The sequence below is a fragment of the Salvelinus fontinalis genome, chromosome 2 (genome assembly GCF_029448725.1).
Source record: "Salvelinus fontinalis isolate EN_2023a chromosome 2, ASM2944872v1, whole genome shotgun sequence".
In the NCBI taxonomy this organism is placed as follows: Eukaryota; Metazoa; Chordata; class Actinopteri; order Salmoniformes; family Salmonidae; genus Salvelinus; species Salvelinus fontinalis.
Window position 1 is genome coordinate 21,416,194 of NC_074666.1, and position 22,094 is coordinate 21,438,287.

At 42.9% G+C, this 22,094-nt stretch overlaps 1 protein-coding gene across 4 annotated transcripts in view; it reads left to right on the plus strand.

The window, feature by feature from the left end:
• LOC129814146 (nipped-B-like protein B) overlaps positions 1-20,017 on the plus strand; it is a 68,072-nt gene extending 48,055 nt beyond the window's left edge. For all 4 annotated transcript variants that reach the window (XM_055866977.1, XM_055866986.1, XM_055866997.1 and 1 more), the window contains 27 exons: positions 843-943; positions 4,778-4,907; positions 5,003-5,085; positions 5,230-5,362; positions 5,519-5,662; positions 5,772-5,858; positions 7,956-8,179; positions 8,284-8,386; positions 8,492-8,590; positions 8,700-8,846; positions 9,604-9,738; positions 9,863-9,961; positions 10,101-10,154; positions 10,458-10,566; positions 10,733-10,869; positions 11,239-11,379; positions 11,498-11,746; positions 11,870-11,960; positions 12,133-12,306; positions 12,584-12,774; positions 13,333-13,440; positions 13,579-13,779; positions 13,921-14,067; positions 14,293-14,657; positions 18,103-18,277; positions 18,519-18,734; positions 18,916-20,017. In XM_055866977.1, the coding sequence (XP_055722952.1) occupies positions 843-943; positions 4,778-4,907; positions 5,003-5,085; positions 5,230-5,362; positions 5,519-5,662; positions 5,772-5,858; positions 7,956-8,179; positions 8,284-8,386; positions 8,492-8,590; positions 8,700-8,846; positions 9,604-9,738; positions 9,863-9,961; positions 10,101-10,154; positions 10,458-10,566; positions 10,733-10,869; positions 11,239-11,379; positions 11,498-11,746; positions 11,870-11,960; positions 12,133-12,306; positions 12,584-12,774; positions 13,333-13,440; positions 13,579-13,779; positions 13,921-14,067; positions 14,293-14,657; positions 18,103-18,277; positions 18,519-18,734; positions 18,916-19,278 (4,206 nt within the window). In that variant the 3' untranslated portion in view covers positions 19,279-20,017. The remainder of the gene's footprint in view (positions 1-842; positions 944-4,777; positions 4,908-5,002; positions 5,086-5,229; positions 5,363-5,518; positions 5,663-5,771; positions 5,859-7,955; positions 8,180-8,283; positions 8,387-8,491; positions 8,591-8,699; positions 8,847-9,603; positions 9,739-9,862; positions 9,962-10,100; positions 10,155-10,457; positions 10,567-10,732; positions 10,870-11,238; positions 11,380-11,497; positions 11,747-11,869; positions 11,961-12,132; positions 12,307-12,583; positions 12,775-13,332; positions 13,441-13,578; positions 13,780-13,920; positions 14,068-14,292; positions 14,658-18,102; positions 18,278-18,518; positions 18,735-18,915) is intronic.
• The last annotated feature ends 2,077 nt before the right edge of the window (positions 20,018-22,094 follow it).

Genomic DNA, 22,094 nt, shown 5'->3' on the forward strand with positions numbered 1-22,094 from the left:
TCCCCAGACCTTAATCCCATTGAGAACGTGTGGTCAATCCTCAAGAGGCGGGTGGACAAACAATACCCCACAAATTCTGACAAACTCCAAGCATTGATTATGCAAGAATGGGCTGCCATCAGTCAGGATGTGGCCCAGAAGTTAATTGATAGCATGCCAGGGTAGATTGCAGAGGTCTTGAAAAAGAAGGGTCAACACTGCAAATATTGACTCTTTGCATCAACTTCATTTAATTGTCAATAAAAGCCTTTGACACTTATGAAATGCTTGTAATTATACTTCGGTATTCCATAGTAACATCTGACAAAAATATCTAAAGACACTGAAGCAGCAAACTTTGTGGAAATTAATATTTGTGTCATTCTCAAAACTTTTGGCCACGACTCACGTTCCTGACCTGTTTTTCCTTTTTCTTGTATTTATTTAGTTGGTCAGGGCGTGAGTTGGGGTGGGTTGTCTATGTGTTATTTTCTATGTTGGGATGTTTGTGTTCGGCCGGGTATGATTCTCAATCAGAGACAGCTGTCAATCGTTGTCCCTGATTGAGAATCATACTTAGGCAGCCTGGGTTTCACGTGTGTTTTGTGGGTGTTTGTATCTCGTGTCAGTGTTCGTACCACACGGGACTGTTTTCGGTTTTGTCACGTTTGTTGTTTTTGTATGTGAACGTGTTCAGTTTACGTTCATTAAAATATGACCACTTTCCACTCTGCGTGTTGGCCCGATCCATGCTCCTCCTCGTCTGAGGAGGAGAACGACTTCGACAGCCGTTACAACGACTGTATGTATTGCAATGTCAGCGTCACTCTAATGATGAGCCTTTCCTTCGGGCCCCCCCTCAGGTGTTCTCTCGCTATGAAAAACACAGGCAACTCATCCTGGAAGAGATCTTCACCTCTCTGGCCAGACTACCCACCAGCAAACGCAGCCTCAGGAATTTCAGGTAACTGCACCGACAGAGAACATGTGCCATGAGAGACCACACAAATCAGTAGTTCTCAAGGAAAATTTCAGAAATGCTAATAATGTTATGAAACCATTTTCTTGTTCTTTTCAGAATGTTTATCTAGTTTCAAGTTTTAATGTCACCTGCCCAAGGAGAGTGAAATGCCTTTCTTGCTATCTCTAAACCGAACAATGCCGTAATCAATATCGATGTAGCACTAAAAATAACATAAGGTAGAACAAGAACGCGCTTTGTCTCACTCATCTACACACAATACCCCATAATGACAAAGCGAAATAAAAAAAATTGGTGCAAATTTATTGAAAATGAAATACAGGCCTCCCGGGTGGCGCAGTGGTCTAGGGCACTGCATCGCAGCGCTAGCTGTGCCACCAGAGCCTCTGGGTTCGCGCCCAGGCTCTGTCGCAGCCGGCCGCGACCGGGAGGTCTGTGGGGCGACGCACAATTGGCCTAGCGTCGTCCGGGTTAGGGAGGGTTTGGCCGGTAGGGATATCCTTGTCTCATCGCGCTCCAGCGACTCCTGTGGCGGGCCGGGCGCAGTGCGCGCTAACCAAGGGGGCCACAGGTGCACGGTGTTTCCTCCGACACATTGGTGCGGCTGGCTTTTGGGTTGGAGGCGCTGTGTTAAGAAGCAGTGCGGCTTGGTTGGGTTGTGCTTCGGAGGCTTTCGACCTTCGTCTCTCCCGAGCCCGTACGGGAGTTGTAGCGATGAGACAAGATAGTAATTACTAGCGATTGGATACCACGAAAATTGGGGAGAAAAGGGAGTAAGAAATAAATAAATAAATGGAATACAGGAATATCTCATTTACATAAGTATTCACACCCCTGAGATAGTACTTTGTAGAAGCACCTTTGGCAGCAATTACATCTGTGAGTTTTTCTGGGTACGTCTCTAATAGCTTTCCACACCTGGATTGTGCAACATTTGCCCATTATTCTTTTCAAATTTCTTCAAGCTCTGTCAAATTGGTTGTTAATCGTTGCTAGACAGCCATTTTCAGGTCTTGGCATAGATGTTATAGTAGATTTAAGTCAAAACTGTAACTCGGCCACTCTGGAACATTCACAGTCTTCTTGGTAAGCGACTTCTATGTAGATTTGCCTCGTGTTTTAGGTTATTTTCCTGCTGAAAAGTGACTTCATCTCCCAGTGTCGTGTGGAAAGCTGTTCTTAGCTCCATTCTATTTTTATTTATTTTTTGAAAAACTCCCCACTACTTAATGATAACACACCCATAATATGATGCAGCCACCACTATGCCACCATGTGGACGACAGGAAAAGGAGGGCCGAACACGCCCCCATTCACATCGACGACGGTGCTGTAGTGGAGCGGGTCGAGAGTTTCAAGTTCCTTGGTGTCCACATCACCAACAAACTATCATGGTCCGAACACACCAAGAAAGTTGTGAAGAGAGCACGACAACTCCTTTTCCCCCTCAGGAGACTGAAAGGATTTGGCATCGGTCCCCAGATCCTCTAAAAGTTCTATAGCTGCACCATCGAGGGCATCCTGACCGGTTGCATCACCGCCTGGTATGGCAACTGCTCGGCCTCCAACCGTAAGTCGCTGCAGAGGGTAGTGCGTACGGCCCAGTACATCACTGGGGCCAAGCTTCCTGCCATCCAGGACCTATATACTAGGCGGTGTCAGACAAAGACTCCAGTCAACCATAGTCATAGACTATTCTCTCTGCTATCGCATGGCAAGCAGTACCGGAGCGCCAAATCTAGGTCCAAAAGGATCCTTAACAGCTTCTACCCCCAAACCATAAGACTGGTGAACAATTAATCAAATGGCCACCCGGACTATTTGCATTGATCCCCCCCCACCACCACCACTTTGTTTTTACACTGCTACTATTCACTGTTTATTATTACCCCCTACCTACATGTACAAATTACCTTGACTAACCTGTACCCCTGCACATTGACTCGACACTGGTACCCCCTGTATATAGCCATTATTGTTATTTTATAGTGTTACTTTTTAAAATGTCAATAAATGTTTTAGTTTATTTAGTAAATATTTTCTTAACTCTCTTCTTAAAACCGCGTTGTTGGTTTAAGGGCTTGTAAGTAAGCATTTCACTGTTGTATTCGGCACATGTGACAAATACATTTGATTTGACTAAGCACTCACCCCTGTGGGGCCCCCTGTGTTGAGGAACAGCGTGGCTTCCCTCACCACCTGGGGTCGGCCCATCAGGAAGTCCAGGATCCAGCTGCAAATCAAATTTTATTTGTCACATACACATGGTTAGCAGATGTTAATGCGAGTGTAGCGAAATGCTTGTGCTTCTAGTTCCGACAATGCAGTAATAACCAACGAGTAATCTAACCTAACAATATCACAACAACTACCTTATACACACAAAAGAATGAAGAATATGTACATAAAAATATATGAATGGGTGATGGTACAGAACGGCATAGGCAAGATGCAGTAGATGGTATCGTGTACAGTATATACATATGAGATGAGTAATGTAGGGTTTGTAAACATAATATGAAGTCACATTGTTTAAAGTGGCTAGTGATACATTTTTCATCAATTTTTACATTATTAAAGTGACTGGAGTTGAGTCAGTATGTTGGCAGCAGCCACTCAATGTTAGTGGTGGCTGTTTAACAGTCTGATGGCCTTGAGATAGAAGCTGTTTTTCAGTCTCTTGGTCCCTGCTTTGATGCACCTGTACTGACCTTGCCTTCTGGATGATAGCGGGGTGAACAGGCAGTGGCTCGGGTGGTTGTTGTTCTTGATGATCTTTATGGCCTTCCTGTGGCATCGGGTGGTGTAGGTGTCCTGGAGGGCAGGTAGTTTGCCCCTGTGATGCGTTGTGCAGACCTCACTACCCTCTGGGAGAGCCTTACGGTTGTGGGCGGAGCAGTTGCCGTACCAGGCGGTGATACAGCCCGACAGGATGCTCTCGATTGTGCATCTGTAAAAGTTTATGAGTGCTTTTGGTGACAAGCCGAATTTCTTCAGCCTCCTGAGGTTGAAGAGGTGCTGCTGCGCCTTCTTCACCACGCTGTCTGGGTGGGTGGACCAATTCAGTTTGTCCGTGATGTGTACACCTAGGAACTTAAAACTTACTACCCTCTCCACTACTGTTCCGTCGATGTGGATAGGGGGCTGCTCCCTCTGCTGTTTCTTGAAGTCCACAATCATCTCCTTTGTTTTGTTGACATTGAGTGTGAGGTTATTTTCCTGGCACCACACTCCGAGGGCCCTCACCTCCTCCCTGTAGGCCGTCTCGTTGTTGTTGGTAATCAAGCCTACCACTGTAGTGTCGTCTGCAAACTTGATGATTGAGTTGGAGGCGTGCATGGCCACGCAGTCGTGGGTGAACAGGGAGTACAGGAGAGGGCTCAGAACGCACCCTTGTGGGGCCCCAGTGTTGAGGATAGCGGGGTGGAGATGTTGTTACCTACCCTCATCACCTGGGGGCGGCACGTCAGGAAGTCCAGTACCCAGTTGCACAGGGCGGGGTTGAGACCCAGGGTCTCGAGCTTGATGACGAGTTTGGAGAGTACTATGGTGTTAAATGCTGAGCTGTAGTCGATGAACAGCATTCTCACATAGGTATTGCTCTTGTCCAGATGGGTTAGGGCAGTGTGCAGTGTGGTAGGGAGGTGTTCAGTCCCAGGGTCCTAAACTTGGTGATGAGCTGAGAGGAGACAATGGAGTTGAACGCTTAGCTGAACAGCATTCTCACATAGGTATTCCTCTTATCTAGGTGGGGGTGCAGTGTGGAGTGCAATTGAGGTTGTCTGTATGTGTATTTGTCTATATGTGCGTCCCTAGGCTGAACAGCAGTGATAAGGATGGGGAGCCCATGTACATCCAGATGGTCACAGCTCTGGTGCTTCAGCTTATCCAATGTGTGGTGCACCTCCCGAACAACAGGGACAGCCACGACGAGTATGATAAGAAGGTATGTTAGGGATGGCCATGCCGACTGGGCTAGGAATCATCTGATGGACATCTTGACTAAATACTTTTATTCACAATTGCTTGCTCTTTTCCCAGGTGGACCAAGATGTCCTGATCACGAACTCTTATGAGACGGCAATGCGAGCAGCTCAGAACTTCCTGTCCGTCTTCCTAAAGAAGTAAGATGATCTCTCTTAACAGCCTTTCATTATTTTCACAATCAAACTAGATTAGAACTGTTAATAGAAAATGGTGTAAGATATCTCTTTATGGTACTGTTAGCTCTTTGACCAAGCCTCTGTGTTCCTCTGTCTGTGTTTCAGGTGTGGCAGTAAGCAGGGAGAGGAGGACTATCGCCCACTGTTTGAAAACTTTGTCCAGGACCTGCTGTCTACGGTGAACAAACCAGAGTGGCCAGCTGCTGAGCTTCTCCTCAGTCTGCTGGGTCGTCTACTGGTGAGTCCATCCGTCATAGCTAAACCAATCAGTTATTGGTCAGCAGTAGAGCTATTGATAAAAGCACATGGGACTCCTCTGGTGAGTGGGGTTATTTGCTGTTGTGGAAAGAAAAAGCAGCCTGAATGACACTCTTCTCCCTATCCTCTGTTCCAGGTGCATCAGTTTAGCAATAAGCAGACAGAGATGGCTCTGAGGGTGGCATCGCTAGACTACCTGGGCACCGTCGCTGCCCGCCTGCGCAAAGACGGCGTCACCAGCAAGATGGACCAGCGCTCCATCGACCGCATCCTCAGAGAGGTAGCTAGGCGTTCAGTCTGACCATAACAATCCTCAAAGTCAACTGTCATTCAAGATATACACAGCAAAATGGTAACACAATGTTGTTGCTGTTTTGTTATCAACCTAGACACAAGGCAATGATGAGACCCAGCAGCTGCAGAAGGCCCTGTTGGACTACATGGATGAGAACGCAGAGACGGATCCATCTCTAGTTGTGAGTGTATTTTCTGAACATACTGTAGTTATAGCTACACTATATTCAGTGGTGTAAAGTACTTAGCCAAGGAAAAATACTTGAAAGTACTACTTAACTTCTCTGGGATATGTGGGACGGTAGCGTCCCACTTGGCCAAAAGCTAGAAAAAATGTAGTGCGCCAAATTCAAATATATTACTATAAAAATCAATCTTTCATGAAATCACACCAAATTAAAGCTACACATGTTGTGAATCCAGCCAACATGTCTGATTTCAAAAAGGATTTACGGCGAAAGCACACCAAACGATTATGTTAGCTCAGTACATAGCCACAGAAAAACACAGCCATTTTCCCAGCAAAAGATAGTAGTTCACAAAAAGCATAATTAGAGATAAAATTAATCACTAACCTTTGATGATCTTCATCAGATGAGACTCATAGGACATCATGTTACACAATACATTTATGTTTTGTTCGATAATGTGCATATTATTATCCACAAATCTCGGTTTACATTGGCGCCATGTTCAGAAATGCCTCCAAAATATCCGGAGAAATTGCAGAGAGCCACGTCAAATAACAGAAATACTCATCATAAACTTTGATGAAAGATACATGTTTTACATATAATTAAAGATACACTTGTTCTTAATGCAACCGCTGTCAGATTTCAAAAAAACTTTACGTAAAAAGCACACCATGCAATAATCTGAGACGGCGCTCAAACATAACATTTCTCCGCCATGTTGGAGTCAACAGAAATACGAAATTACATCGTAAATATTCTCTTACCTTTGATCATCTTCATCAGAATGCACTCCCAGGGATCCTAGTTCCACAATAAATCGTTGTTTTGTTCGATAATGTCCATTACTTATGCATGTTTAGTGCACATGTCCAAACGCTCGCGCAAATGCAGGCGAACTCGGACGAAAACTTCAAAAAGTTATATAACAGGTCGAATAAACTGGTCAAACTAAGTAGAGAATCAATCTTCAGGATGTTGTTATCATATATATCCAATAACATTCCAACCGGAGCATTCCTTCATGTCTGTAGAAGTTATGGAACGCAAGGCGATATCATGAGGAATGCGCATGATCAGGAACTGGCAATCTGCCAGACCATTGACTCATTCCCCTCCCATCCGGCCCCACAACACAGCATAAGCTTCATTCCACGTTCTACAGACTGTTGACATCTAGTGGAAGGCGTAGGAAGTGCAAACAGACCCATATCTTACAGGGAATTTAATCGGCGATGAGTTGAACATTGACCAGTCTCAGAATTCTCACTTCCTGTTTGGATTTTTTCTCTGGTTTTTGCCTGCCATATGAGTTCTGATTTACTCACAGACATCATTCAAACAGTTTTAGAAACTTCAGAGTGTTTTATATCCAATAGTGATAGTGATATGCATATATTAGCATCTGGGACAGAGTAGGAGGCAGTTCAATATGGGCACGCAATTCATCCAAAAGTGAAAATGCTGCCCCCTATCATAAAGAAGTTAAGTAGTTTTGTCTGTATCTATAATTTACTATTTATATTTTTGAATACTTTTACTTCACTACATTCTTAAAGAAAATAATGTACTATTTATTCCATACATCTACTCTGACACTCCAAAGTACAGAAAAAGGGTCCATTATCTCTTATCAAGAGATCCCTGGTCATCCCTACTGCTTCTGATCTGGCAGACTCACTAAACACACATGCTTTGTTTGTAAATGATGTCCGAGTGTTGGATCATGCCCCTGGCTATCCGTAAATTAAATTAAATTAAATTTTATTTTTTTAAACGCGACAATTGTGCCGTCTGGTTTGCTTAATATTAGGAATTTTAAATTATTTATACTTTCACTTTTACTTTTAATATCTAAGTATATTTTAGCAATTACGTTTTCTTTTTGATAAGTATATTTAAAACCAAATACTTTTAGACTTTTAATCAAGTAGTATTTTACTGGGTGACTAACTTTTACTTGAGTCGTTTTCTATTAAGGTATCTTTTCTGTTACTCAAGTATGACAATTGGGTACTTTTTCCACCATTGCCGTTATTCACATATCAGGTTTGAGATGTAACTGTTGATTTTTGCTGCTGCCTTCAGTTTGCCAGGAAGTTCTACATCGCCCAGTGGTTCAGGGACACTTTGACAGAGATGGAGAAGGCCATGAAGTCTCAGAACCAGCGAGGGGACGAGGACTCTTCTGAAGGCCAGCACCACGCCAAGGACATCGAGACCACCGGAGAGATCATGCAGAGAGCCGAGGCACGCAAGAAGTACCTCCGCAACATTATCAAGACCGCGCCCTCGCAGTTCAGCACACTGAGGTAGGACTCAACCCTCACTGTCCCACTGTCAGTGCTTCAACCTCAGTGTTTGCCTGTGTCTCTTTTTTTCAAATGCATTCTTCTCTTCCTTTCTTCCCCCACAGGATGAACTCTGACACTGTGGACTATGATGACTCATGCCTGATTGTCAGATATTTGGCCTCTATGAGGCCATTCGCTCAGAGCTTCGATATTTATTTAACACAGGTAAGAGTATGCGAGAGTGATTTGATTAAGTTCCTTCATGTGTGTTAATTTGGTGCTCTGTGTGTATGGTTTGTAAATAATCCCTCTCTCGCTCCTCTTCAACAGATCCTGAGAGTGCTGGGGGAGAGTGCCATAGCTGTCAGAACTAAAGCCATGAAGTGTTTGTCTGAGGTGGTGGCTGTAGACCCCAGTATTCTGGCCAGGGTGAGTCTGCTCTACCCAACACTAAACCTGATGCACCTAAATATGCTCAGAGCCTTTTTGTCTGTGCATAAGTGTTTCCTCAGTCTTCATCCTCTCCTTCTCTCATCAGTTGGACATGCAGCGCGGGGTCCATGGTCGTCTCATGGACAACTCCACCAGTGTACGCGAGGCTGCTGTGGAGCTGCTGGGGCGTTTTGTGTTGAGCAGACCCCAGCTCACAGAGCAGTACTACGACATGCTGATCGAGAGGATACTGGTAACGAACACACACCATAATACACACCTCAACAAGCAGGGTAACGCACATCCTTATACACAGAGACCGAGTCACAGCGGGACATTCACCCTAAACACAGATGTGAAGTGCAACTCTTTGAGCAATACTCAAACAAGCTGTCAGATAGGATAACATGGCTCAGAGCCCTTTCTGTGGGCTGTAGGAGGATGAGAAGGCATCAGCTCACACAGAGCAGTGAGAAATGGAACTGGGCCGATGACGCTTGCCACCTCTAGCTGAGGGTTCATTCTAAGTGTAAAAGTTCACTTAAGGTAATATCCTTTTCTCTACACTGCCACCTATGGCTCTGCTGGAGAACTGCAGGCTTCTCAAACGTAAATTAAGTGCCGATGAGAACCTATCATTTCTGCTCTACCCAACAAGTTACTCCGATTTGTCATTTTGTTAATATGACATATATTTCATGTTTAACTTATTTTGGATAATATATATTATGATCGCTTGTAATATAATTTAGAAAATGCAGGGGTAAGTAACCCTGGAGTGACATTGTGTAAATATGTTGGAAGTTGCCTTAGCATCAGCATCTGGGTCCTGTGTGGCTCAGTTGGTACAGCATGGCGCTGACAACTCCACGGTTGTCGTTTTGATTCCCATGGGGGATCAGTATGAAAAAGTACATCAAATATATGCACTCATTACTGTAAGTCGCTATGGATAAGACCTGCTAAATTACTAAAATGTAAATGTATTAATTCTGCCCCTCTTTTTCCAGGATACGGGTATCAGTGTGAGAAAGAGGGTGATTAAGATCCTTAGAGACATCTGTCTGGAGCAACCCACCTTCAACAAGATCACTGAGATGTGTGTCAAGATGATCCGCAGGGTCAACGACGAGGAGGGCATCAAGGTATGTATCTGTCTGCATCTTTAAATGTCTGTGTTTCATGTGTGAATGGATACGTCGCAGGGCTTCAGAAAGTTACCTGTCTTTGTTTGCATATTTCAAAATGTTGCACCACTTTCTTCTTCAGAAACTTGTGAACGAGACCTTCCAGAAACTCTGGTTCACCCCTACACCCAATCACGATAAAGACGCCATGACCCGCAAGATCCTCAACATCACAGACGTGGTGAGTTCCAGGGCTCAAAGCTGAGCACAGAACTACCAAACAGACAAATAACTTTCCAATGTACATATCGGTCTGTGTTACTGTATTTTAGACGTGACTGTTCAACATGTCTTGACCTGATGACATCCATCTTTCCTAGGTGTCTGCATGCAAAGATACAGGCTATGACTGGTTTGAGCAGCTGCTTCAAAACGTGAGTATTTTGAATTGTGTCTGTGCTGTGTATTACATGGTAATAGTTGGCCTGGAGTTTTGTTCATAACTTTTTTATCATTGGCTCAGGTTTATTGATTATCACATGTAGGCCTATTTATGGTTATGGAGAGTATCAAGCACAGGAAGTAATGCTGTTTACTTCAGGCCATCCTTGAAACGTATGTACTGTGACTTGTTTATCAGTTTTCTCTAATGAGAGCTGTTGCAAATGAGTTCAAGACAGACTTGTGATGGTTGTGTGCCTCATCTCACAACCTCCCCCTACTCTATCCCTGTTTAGCTGCTGAAGACCGAGGAAGATGCTGCCTATAAGCCAGCCAGAAAGGCCTGCGTTCAGCTGGTAGACAATCTAGTGGAACACATTCTAAAATATGAAGAGTCTCTCACTGGTATGGAGCTCACTCACACGCTATCTTTGGTGTACTCACGGTTTTGATTTCAAATTGCCATTTATACTGACACATGAATGTACTGTTGATTATGATATGATAAACTCTCATGGACTGTGAGAAAGTCCAGTTGAGTCTGAAGAAAGGATCTGTGTTTGTGTTTCAGACATTGAGAACAAGGGGGTGAATTCCAACCGTCTGGTGTCCTGCATCACCACCCTCTTTCTGTTCAGTAAAATCCGATCCCAGCTGATGGTCAAACATGCCATGACCATCCAGCCTTATCTCACCACCAAGTGCAACGTAAGGACACTTTCTCTCCTCAATTTGTAGAAATTTACTGTAGTTATTGTGATGTTATTTTTTTCTGAAATAAGTAAGTTATTGTGCCAGGTGTAAAAGTTCAAGGGAAAAAATGTCCACTTGATTTTTACATAGAGCTCTAGGGCCATCTAGTGGTTGATCATTGTCAGTACAATTTTTATACAACAACGTGACCAACGGGGGTCAAGCTGTGACTCACAACATAAAAATCTCTCTGGCTGTATCAATTTATTTTATTTCTTTAACCTTTATTTAACTAGGCAAGTCAGTTAAGAACAAATTACTATTTTACAATGACGGCCTACGCCGGCCAAACCCTATCAATATGGATTTCTCTTGTGTTTCCAGACCCAGAGTGACTTCATGGTGATCTGTAACGTGGCCAAGATTCTTGAGCTGGTGATCCCTCTGATGGAGCACCCCTCTGAGACCTTCCTCACCACCATAGAGGAAGACCTGATGAAGCTCATCATCAAATACGGCATGACGGTATGTCTCTTGTAAAGGCTACAGCTTGTACCCAGGTTCAATACTAAAATAACCGTGAAGGAACAAATAAAAGGTGTTAAAATGCTGTTTTTAGTTATTCGGTAATCTTGTTTCTCAGGTTGTACAACACTGTGTGAGCTGTCTTGGAGCTGTGGTGAACAGGGTCACTCGCAACTACAAGTTTGTTTGGGCTTGTTTCAACCGTTACTATGGTGCCCTGACCAAGCTGAAGACCCAGCACTCCGAGGACTCCAACAACCCTGTTCTGGCTGCTAACAAACCGGCCTTGCTGCGCTCGCTGTTCACTGTGGGGGCACTCTGTCGCCACTTTGACTTTGACGAGGAGGAATTCAAGGGCCCCACAAAGGTCGGTCCAAGAAAACAGATTTTTCTTAACATTGTTGTGACCAACTGTTTAAATTTATTTTTATTTTTTTAATGAAAGACGGGAATACGAACTTGATGTTGCTTTTCCCTTTGTGTGTTGTAGGTTGTGATAAAGGAAAAAGTGATGGAGCTTTTGCTGTACTTCACTAAGCATGAAGATGAGGAAGTTCAGACCAAGGCCATCATTGGTCTAGGTAAAGCTCACCTCACCCTACCACAGACCATGTGTTGCTCTAACAATGACCCTTCTGTATTGGTATTGCAGCACCTTTCAAACTTCTGTCATTCATCACCAATGGCTTGTTTCCCTGGTTCCTCATTATTGATATTCCTCTTTCTCCCTATTCCCCTTTCTCCATTGTCCAGGCTTCCAGTTCATCCAGTACCCAGGGCTGATGTTCATGCAGGATGTGATGAGTCTGTACAATGGCATCCTGTCAGACAGGAAGAGCTCTGTCAACCTAAAGATCCAGGTGCTGAAGAACCTGCAGACATACCTGCAGGAGGAAGACTCGCGCATGCAGGAGGCCGACCAACAGTGTGAGTCTCACCTCTGTGTCCATTAAATATAATATATATGCTATTTACTCCAAAGTGACTTACAAAATGAAGTGCATACATTTTTGTATTGGTGGCCCTAGCTCATTCATTCATATCAATACAGGTAGAAAATAAGTCCACACAAGCATAGCAATATCTTCAAGTTGATAGAATGGAGCTAAGGATATTCGATGTGTTAGTTAGGGCATGCCTCCATGATGATGTTGTTGTCTAGTGGCTAGTTTCCTAAATGGCTCTTGTCGTTGTACGTCTACAGGGAAGAAGCTGTCGAAGCAGGAGGACCTGAAGGAGATGGGTGACATCTCGTCAGGTATGAGCAGCTCCATCATGCAGCTGTACCTGAAGCAGGTGCTGGAGGCCTTCTTCCACACACAGTCCACCGTACGACATTTTGCCCTCAACGTCATTGCCCTGACACTCAACCAGGGCCTCATCCATCCTGTACAGGTACGCTTCCACCTCAGACAGTACACACCACTGGGCTACTCTTCTCAAACAAGGCATGCACAAACTCTGGTCAGTTAAAGAATTAGAAAAGGCTCTGGCCTAGGGTGGTGTAGCGGTCTAGGCTGCTGCCTCTGGTGCACATCACCAGGTGGTAAATTAGTTAATAGACAAATAAGAAAGAGTTCCAAACCTCTCTGCCAATAACAGTTAGTTTTAACTTTCTACTCAGACCACTCCCAGACAGTCCTAGCTAAATTATTGCTTGAAAAATGACTCTTTGCCAAGAAGCTATTTTTGTTTATTTTTGACCATTTGAATCGAAAACCATGACAGGACGGTACTAAATTGTTACCTCAGAAATTATTTGATATTGAGATTTTAAAAAACAGTTGCATTGGACCTTTAATAGGTATAACTGGACATAATGCTGTGCACAGAGTTTTTACTTAATTTTGGACTGGAATAAATAAGTGTTATTATGGGTGAAGTACCAGTATACAACCACGTGTTTCCACAGCTTTGTAATCCCTGTTGACCCAACATCCTGTTTTGTTTCAGTGTGTGCCCTACCTGATTGCCATGGGAACAGACCCAGAGCCCACCATGAGGAATAAGGCAGACCAGCAGCTGGTGGAGATTGATAAGAAATACAGCGGCTTCATCCATGTGAGTGTTTCTGTCTGTAGACTGGTCTCAGGGTAGGAAGAGTAGACTGGCCTCTCAACAGGCTGGTAATGTGATCATCTATTGTACAGTATGTTATCGATGTATAGAACGTGTTTGGTTGTGTGTGTGTGTGTCCAGATGAAGGCCGTGGCGGGGATGAAGATGTCCTACCAGGTGCAGCAGGCTATCTGGTCAGCTAAGGGTACGGTGATCCGGGGTTACCGGCAGGACGAGACCACCTCCGCCCTCTGCGCCCACCTCTTCTCCATGGTCCGATCCAACCGGCAGCACCGCCGAGCCTTCCTCATCTCACTGCTCAACTTGTTTGATGACAGCTCGGTGAGTTCCTCCTTCCCCCTAGACACACACTAAGAATAATCAGTATTATAGCAGTAAACATTCATATACAATCCTTATTTTTATAGACAAAATTAACAGTTTTGTGAAGTAATGTTTGGTATTGTGACTTTCCCCCTGCAGAAGATTGAGGTCAACATGCTCCTGTACATGGCAGACAACCTAGCCTGTTTCCCCTACCAGATCCAGGAGGAGCCTCTCTTCATCATGCACCACATTGACATCACACTGTCTGTGTCCGGCAGCAACCTGCTGCAGTCCTTCAAGGAGGTAGGTGATACACACGTCACTATGTAGTGTCTGTCAGCAGCCTTGCCATAAGTACTTAAAAGATCACACGTAGCCACAAGTGCACAGGCTTGTGAAAGCACTAACTATAATGTGACTTTTATAGACTTTTACAAGCTGTCGTGGGTTTTATATCCTATAACAATCCCTAACGATAGCCTTTGTTTGGTTGTGAATGACTGACTCACTCCTCTGTCATCTCTGCAGTCCCTTCTCAAAGAGCCACGGCAGCGGGAGAAGAAGTCAAAAGAGAGGAAGTACCAGTCAGAGGAGGAGAACTCGTCATCATCATCGTCATCGGAGGAGGAACATAACCGTCACAGCATCAGCTCCAACAGTAGTGACGAGGACAACGAGGTGGTCCACAGGCCCAAAAAGCCCAAACACCGGGCCCAGGCCCCTGTTAAGTCAGACTCTGACTCTGACCTGGAAATGGAGGACTTGGACAAGGTGATGCAGCGTCTGCCTGACAACCCCATTCCCCTGTTGGACTTTGCCAACGCCTCACAGGGAATACTACTACTATTGGTTCTAAAGCAACATCTCAAGAACCTCTACGGCTTCTCGGACAGGTACGTCAATGCCAGGAGGAACACAACCACATAACATCTCACCTTACCGCCTCACTGGACATGAAAGACAGAGCTAGGAAGACCACAATATACTGATATGTCTTGTCTTTTTATGTTGCCATGTCAATTTCTCAGTTAGTTGCACTATGCAGAAATCGCTCCGCCATTTCCTGGTTGCTAAAACTCTAATGAACTCATCAAAAAAAGAAATGTCAGCTGTGTTTATTTTTAGCAAACTTAACATGTGTAAATATTTGTATGAACATAAGTTTCAACAACTGAGGCAAACTGAACAAGTACCACAGACATGTGACTAACAGAAATTGAATAATGTGTCCCTGAACAAAGGGGGGTCAAAATCAAAAGTAACAGTCAGTAATTGGTGTAGCCACCAGCTGCAAGGCTAGGGGAACCCTTCGACAACATCCGCTGAAAAGGCATTGCGCGAAATTCAAAAATATATTTTTTTAATATTTAACTTTAATACATTAACAAGTGCAATACACCAAATTAAAGCTTAATTTCTTGTTAACTTGGCACTACGGATCCCGTTACCGGGATCATTTTCCTAAACAACCACTGAATTGCAGAGCGCCAAATTCAAAAATAATCCTAAAAATATTTATAATCATGGAATCACAAGTGAAATATACCAAAACACAGCTTAGGTTGTTGTTAATCCACCTATCGTGTCAGATTTTGAAAATATGCTTTACAGCGAAAGCAATCTAAACGTTTGTGAGTGTATCAGTCAATGCTAGAACAGTTAGCCTTAAATTAGCTTGGTCACGAAAGTCAGAAAAGCAATCAAATTAATCGCTTACCTTTGATAATCTTCGGATGTTTGTACTCACGAGACTCCCATTTACACAATAAATGTTATTTTCGTTCGATAAATATTAGTTTTATAACAAACAAAAAAACGCCATTTGGGTTGCGCGTTATGTTCTGAAAACCACAGCCTCGTTCCATTCCTGAAAGGCAGACAAATTCCAAAAAGTATCCGTAATGTTCGTAGAAACATGTCAAACATTTTTTTATAATCTATCCTCAGGTTGTTTTTAACATACATAATCGATAATATTTCAACCGGACGATAACCTACTCAATGAAAGAGAGAAAGAAAATGTCGAGCTACCCCTCTCGCGCGCAGGAACTAATCAAAGGACACCTGACTTGTTTTGAAAAATCTCGCTCATTTTTCAGAATAAAAGCCTGAAACTATGTCTAAAGCCTGGTCACAGCCTGGGGAAGCCATTGGAAAAGGAATCTGGTTGATACGCCTTTAAATGGAGGAGGGGCAGGCAACAGAACAGGGATTTCTTTTTTTTAAGGCACTTCCGGGTTGGATTTCCTCAGGTTTTTGCCTGCAGAATCAGTTTTGTTATACTCACAGACAATATTTTGACCGTTTTGGAAACTTTGGAGTGTTTTCTATCCTAATCTGTAAATTATATGCATATTCTACGATCTGGGCCTGCAAATTAGTCCGTTTACGTTGGGAACGTTATCATTTCTTATTTTTTTTAAGCGTCAAGAAGTTAATCTACCCATCGTGTCTGATTTCAAAAAGGCTTTACAGCGAAAGCACACCATATGATTATGTTAGGTCAGAGTCACAAAAAAACATACAGCCATTTTCCAGCCAAAGAGAGGAGTCACAAAAAGCAGAAATAGAGATAAAATGAATCACTAACCTTTGATGATCTTCATCAGATGGCACTCATAGGACTTCATGTTACACAATACATGTATGTTTTGTTCGATAAAGTTCATATTTATATCCAGAAATCGCGCGTTATGTTCAGTAATGTTGTGCCTCGAAAATATCCTGCTAATTTGCAGAGAGCCACATCAATTTACAGAAATACTCATCATAAACTTTGATTAAAGATACAAGTGTTATGCACAGAATTAAAGATATACCTCTCCTTAATGTAACCGCTGTGTCAGATTTCAAAAAAGCTTTACGGAAAAAGCACACCATGCAATAATCTTGAGTACAGCGCTCAGACACAAAAACAAGCCATACAGATACCTGCCATGTTGTGGAGTCAGTAAAAGTCAGAAATAGCGTTATAAATATTCACTTACCTTTGATGATCTTCATCAGAATGCACTCCCAGGAATCCCAGTTCCACAATAAATGTTTGTTTTGTTTGATAATGTCCATCATTTATGTCTAAATACCGCCTTTTTGTCCGCGCATTTAGTTCACAAATCCAAATTCAAGAGGCGCGGGCAAGTCCAGGCGAATGTTCAGATGAAAAGTCCAAAAAGTTATATTACAGTTTGTAGAAACATGTCAAACGATGTATAGAATTAATCTTTAGGATGTTTTTATCATAAATCTTCAATAATGTTTCAACTGGACAATTCCTTTGTCTTTAGAAATGTAAAGGAACAGAGCTCGCTCTCACGGCCGCGCGCATGATTTAGCTCATGGCCTTCTGCCAGACCCCTTAGTCAAACAGCTCTTTTTCGCTCCCCCTTTACAGTAGAAGTCTGAAACAAGGTTCTAACGACTGTTGACATCTAGTGGAAGCCTTAGGAAGTGCAATATGACCCCATTTACACTGTATCTTGGAAAGGCAATGAGTTGAAAAACTGCAAACCTCAGATTTCCCACTTCCTGGTTTGATTTTTCTCAGGTTTTTGCCTGCCATATAAGTTCTGTTATACTCACAGACATCATTCAAACAGTTTTAGAAACTTCAGATTGTTTTCTATACAAATCTACTAATAATATGCATATATTAGCTTCTGGGCCTGAGTAGCAGGCAGTTTACTCTGGGCACGCTTTTCATCCGAACGTGAAAATGTCTTGTCTCCCTGTAGCGCTGTCTTAGGCGTGTCACAGTACGGATATTGCAATTTCTTGCCCTGGCCACATCTGCAGTCATCATGCCCCCTTTACAGCATGCCTAAGGCACGTTCACTCAGATGGGCAAGGACCCTGGGCATCATTCTTTTGGTGTTTTTCAGAGTCAGTAGAAAGGCCTCTTTAGTGTCCTAAGTTTTCATAACTAGATTTTTACGTATTATCTTTGAAAGACAGGGTCCTGAAAAAGGGACGTTTCTTTTTTTGTTTAGTTTGTCTAATTTCAGTTTGTGACAAAATAAGCTAGTATAGTGTAGAGAATCATTGTACCATCTAAACCGCTCTGAAATAACTTTTCCATAACCAAAAATATTGTTGTTTCATCTTTTTGAAGCTAATGTACAATATCGAAAGTAAAAGACGCAAAAACAAAACTTGAGAACGGGAAGCATAAAAATAGCGAGCACAGAGCAGGTCTACAGCCTCTTTACTTGCTTTCAATTAGAATGATCGATCTATAACTGACATTTCTATGTAAATTTGGTCAGGTTGCCCAAAAGGTTACATATTGCCACTTTAATGAGGAATTAACCTAAACTCAACTTCTTCCTCTGCCCACTGTAGTAAAATCCAAAAGTACTCTCCGACGGAATCGGCCAAGGTATATGAGAAGGCGGTGAACAGGAAGGGTCACGTGCACTTCAGCCCTCACCAGACACTGGACTTCTTGACCTCTGACCTGGCCAACGTAGAACTCACCTACGACATCAAGAGGAGGATCGTCAAACAGTACCTAGATGTAAGAGCTCACTCTGACTACATTTCCTTTTTTTAAAGTCTTGAGTCGTTTAGTTTAGGGTCCTGTAATGGAGTTAAGGAAAATAGGGATTGGAATTCCAATTTACTTATTGAATTTACTGAATTTAAACAGAATTGAACCAGATGGAGTTCCTTTTTGTACTTTGTTAAAGGTGTGCAGTAAATTAAACTAGCCATGTCTGAGCACAGCAGACTGGTTAACATTCTGGTCTCTCTCTCAGTTCAAGTTACTGATGGAGCATTTGGACCCTGATGAGGAGGATGAGGAAGGTGAGGCGTCAGCCAGCGCTAACGCCAGAAACAAAGCCATCACTTCATTGCTGGGAGGGCCCAGCCACCAGGACCACAAGAACCACCACCAGGACCACAAGAATCACCACCAGGCTCCTATAGAGACGGACGACGACGAGAGCGACGGAGATGAGAAAGCCCCAGTGGTGAGCCCTAAGCAGCCTGTTATTGCACTGTCATACAGCTGTTATTGTCCCTGTTAAGGATGTATTAGAAGACTGATAACTGCCATGTTGGCTTCTTAAACCTATGCGCTCTCTCCAGTTAGTTGGATGTTGTAGTAAAGGAATGCTATGTGAGGTGTAACGCTGCTGTTTCTCTCCCCAGTCATCGCGGCGGTCGAGGAAGCACGGCGACTCTGCAGAGGCTTCAGGTCACATGAATGAGACATTGGCCGCCAGGGACGTCATCGCCCTCTGCTGCCCCAAGTACAAGGACCGGCCGCAGATCGCCCGCATCATCCAGAAGACCAACACGGGCTACAGAGTGCAATGGATGGCTGGCTCCTACTCTGGAGTCTGGGGCGAGGCTAAGAAACGGGATGGACGCAAAACGGTGCCTTGGGTGGACACTATCAAGGAGTCTGACATTATTTACAAGAAAATCGCCTTGACGAGTGCACACAAGCTGACGAACAGAGTGGTGCAGACTTTACGGTCACTGTACTCAGCGAAGGAGGGAACTTCCTAATCGACTATACGGTTATTCTCAGACAAACTCTTTGCAGCCAAACTCTACTATGAGGATACAACGTTTTTCTAATACAGAAAAGACAAATATACTACAGACATGCAAAACATAAATGTAAGCACGAGATAGCAGAGAGAGAGGAAAGCAGGTATTGTGAACTTTTGGTCTGTGATGAACATTTTAATCTGGATCCAGGATATGTTTAAGTTAAACAGAAAAAACACAAGAAGGAAATGTTTGGATAACATTGCGTGGAAGCTCCTTCGCTGTTGTACAGCAACTCGGTTGTTTGATTTTCTCACTGTATCAAAGTTTAACACACAAAAAAAACAATGTTTATCTCTGACAAATTCTGTTTAAAAAAATAAATAAACAAAGTGAATGTTGGAAATTAGTCTGTTAATGTTCTAAATAAAGTGTTCTTGGAGTTTAACCTAGCACCGGTTGGATTTCTTTAGCTTAGCTCAGTTTCCAGGGAAGCTACTTTTAAAACCTTTACCTTTTATTTTATGTTTTATTCCCTTTATTTGTTTACCCATGCTGTACAATGGAGTCTCTTGGATATAATTTATTCTGTTGAAAGCGAAGCGTGCAGTATCTGTGGCCTACATGCAGGGGAGTTTTTTGTAAATGTAGAATTTGATGTATTAGGTCAAAGGTCACCCGAGAGAGAAAAGGGATCCCCAGCACTTCTGGCGGAGCAAATATTGCAATAAATATTTTTTACTTCTCTTTGTTACTTGTCTCGTTTGCAATTGACTTTATTTTTTCATGGGGATGGTGCGCCACCATGCAGTATCTCCTGTCAACTTGTAATTTTTGTTTTATTTTTAGATGTAATACGTGGAAGGTCCAAGATGATGGTAAAAGGCGACAGTATTTTGAATCCCTAGTAGTAGAATTGCAATATGGTCAATTTTGTCTTAGGTTGAATGTGGTGGTTTAGTTGTGCACCATGTTTGATTACCTAGGTGTCTGCAACTCAGAAAAATTGTAAATCCATGACTCATCAACTCCGTTTCAGAGAGGGCCTTGCAAAATGCAGGGATGAATCCCTCTGGTATCTTGTTTCTGTATGCCACTGCCAGTTTCTGTCATTAACTGGATTAAGGTAAAAACCATGTACTGTATGAACTTGAAGGATCCACACGGGAAAAAATATTCCGAAAAATGTAAATATATGGCTCTAGCCCCACTGTTCCGTAAATAAACGGTTTATGCTGCATCTGTCAGATGCTAAAGGCCAATATGGCTAGCTGCCCATTTGATTTCAGGCTTAAACAAGGTTCTGTGACTAACTCAGTACCAGGAAAGGAGAGGCTTTCTAACATTTGTCATATGAGCTGCACCAGAGATACTGTATATAATGATGAGATAGTCTCCGCCTTAACAATGGCAGTCGTCTCAAAGGTGGGAAGGCAGGCAAGGCGGTCTGCTTATTGCTGTATTCCCACGTGGACAGATGTTGACGGGAGTGGACCCTCTTGCCACAGAACAATGAGCCAGATGTTTCACCGGATGTATAAATAAGAAGCACCTGGTTGGCATTTCCACTCACCACCAAATAAAATGAGAGGAAGAACAGTGGGAGAAGTTGAGTGAGATGGATTTTGGCCGACATTCTGTTATTTTCTCATCAATGAAACATTTGACCTTACTACAATTTTTTTGTTCACAAAATTAGAATCTGTACGACTACGTTTATACCAAAGTTTCCAAAAAATCGCATTGTTTAAAATGTGTGCAAGGGTGAATTGCGTTATTGAACACGTACACGTCACATAGCAGGCGTTCCCTAACGGAAATATTGAATGCGCCAATAGGATATCGCTAGCTTGTGGTTGGCTCTGCCCACTTCCTTGCTTGTTCTGCCCACTATGATTATTTTGCTACAATTGGAAACGACAGGCTGTGGTCTATCTTGTGTTCGCTAAAAATCTTTGCTCTCGCTTCTCCTCTTTCACTCTAGCTGCACATTATTTACCATGTCCAAAAGTATAGCTAAGACTCTGTCGCCACTTAGTGGACAGAAATTGACATTACAGTGTCAGCGATGCGATTCAAAACTAAAACAAAATTCGGAGTCGTGTTCGTCTGCGGAAAGAAAGATTAGGAAGATTTTTAAAACATCGGTTAAAGAGCGTGGTGGAAATTCGCCTCTAACGGGTAGACAGCTCGCCAGTTTATAGTAATAAAAAGTTACCTTTGCTTCGTTCAGCCATTTCTATGGGGGGAAATGAATGGGGAAAGAACACTGAGGTATAGGGAAATAATAGGGTTTTGGGAGAAACGCCGAAAATAAGGTCTGACGGGCTAGGCTTAACACAGATTTAGGATCATTTATACGTTGTGTTCTTTGAGATAATATCAGACAGTTAACAATAACTGTATGAATTTTTGTATATATATATATATTTAAATGTAACCAGTAAGTTAAGAACAAATTCTTATTTACAATGTGTGCCGCCCTATGGGCCTCATAATCACAGTCGGATGTGATGCGGCAGGTAGCCTAGTGGTTAGAGTGTTACAGTAACCGAAAGGTTGCTGGATTGAATCCTGGGCTGACAAGGTAAAAATCTGCCGCTGAACAAGGCAGTTAACCCACTGTTCCCCGGTAAGGCCGTCATTGTAAATAAGAATTTGTTCTTAACTGACTTGCCTAGTTAAATAGCGTCTTGCATTGAAATGCAGTGACTGCTGCGCCCCTCGGGAGCCCCAATGATTTAGCCTTTGTGCTTTTTTGATTACATTATTTATTTATTTTTAAATCACAAGTGACGTTACCAGATGAATATTATATTATAGAACAAAAC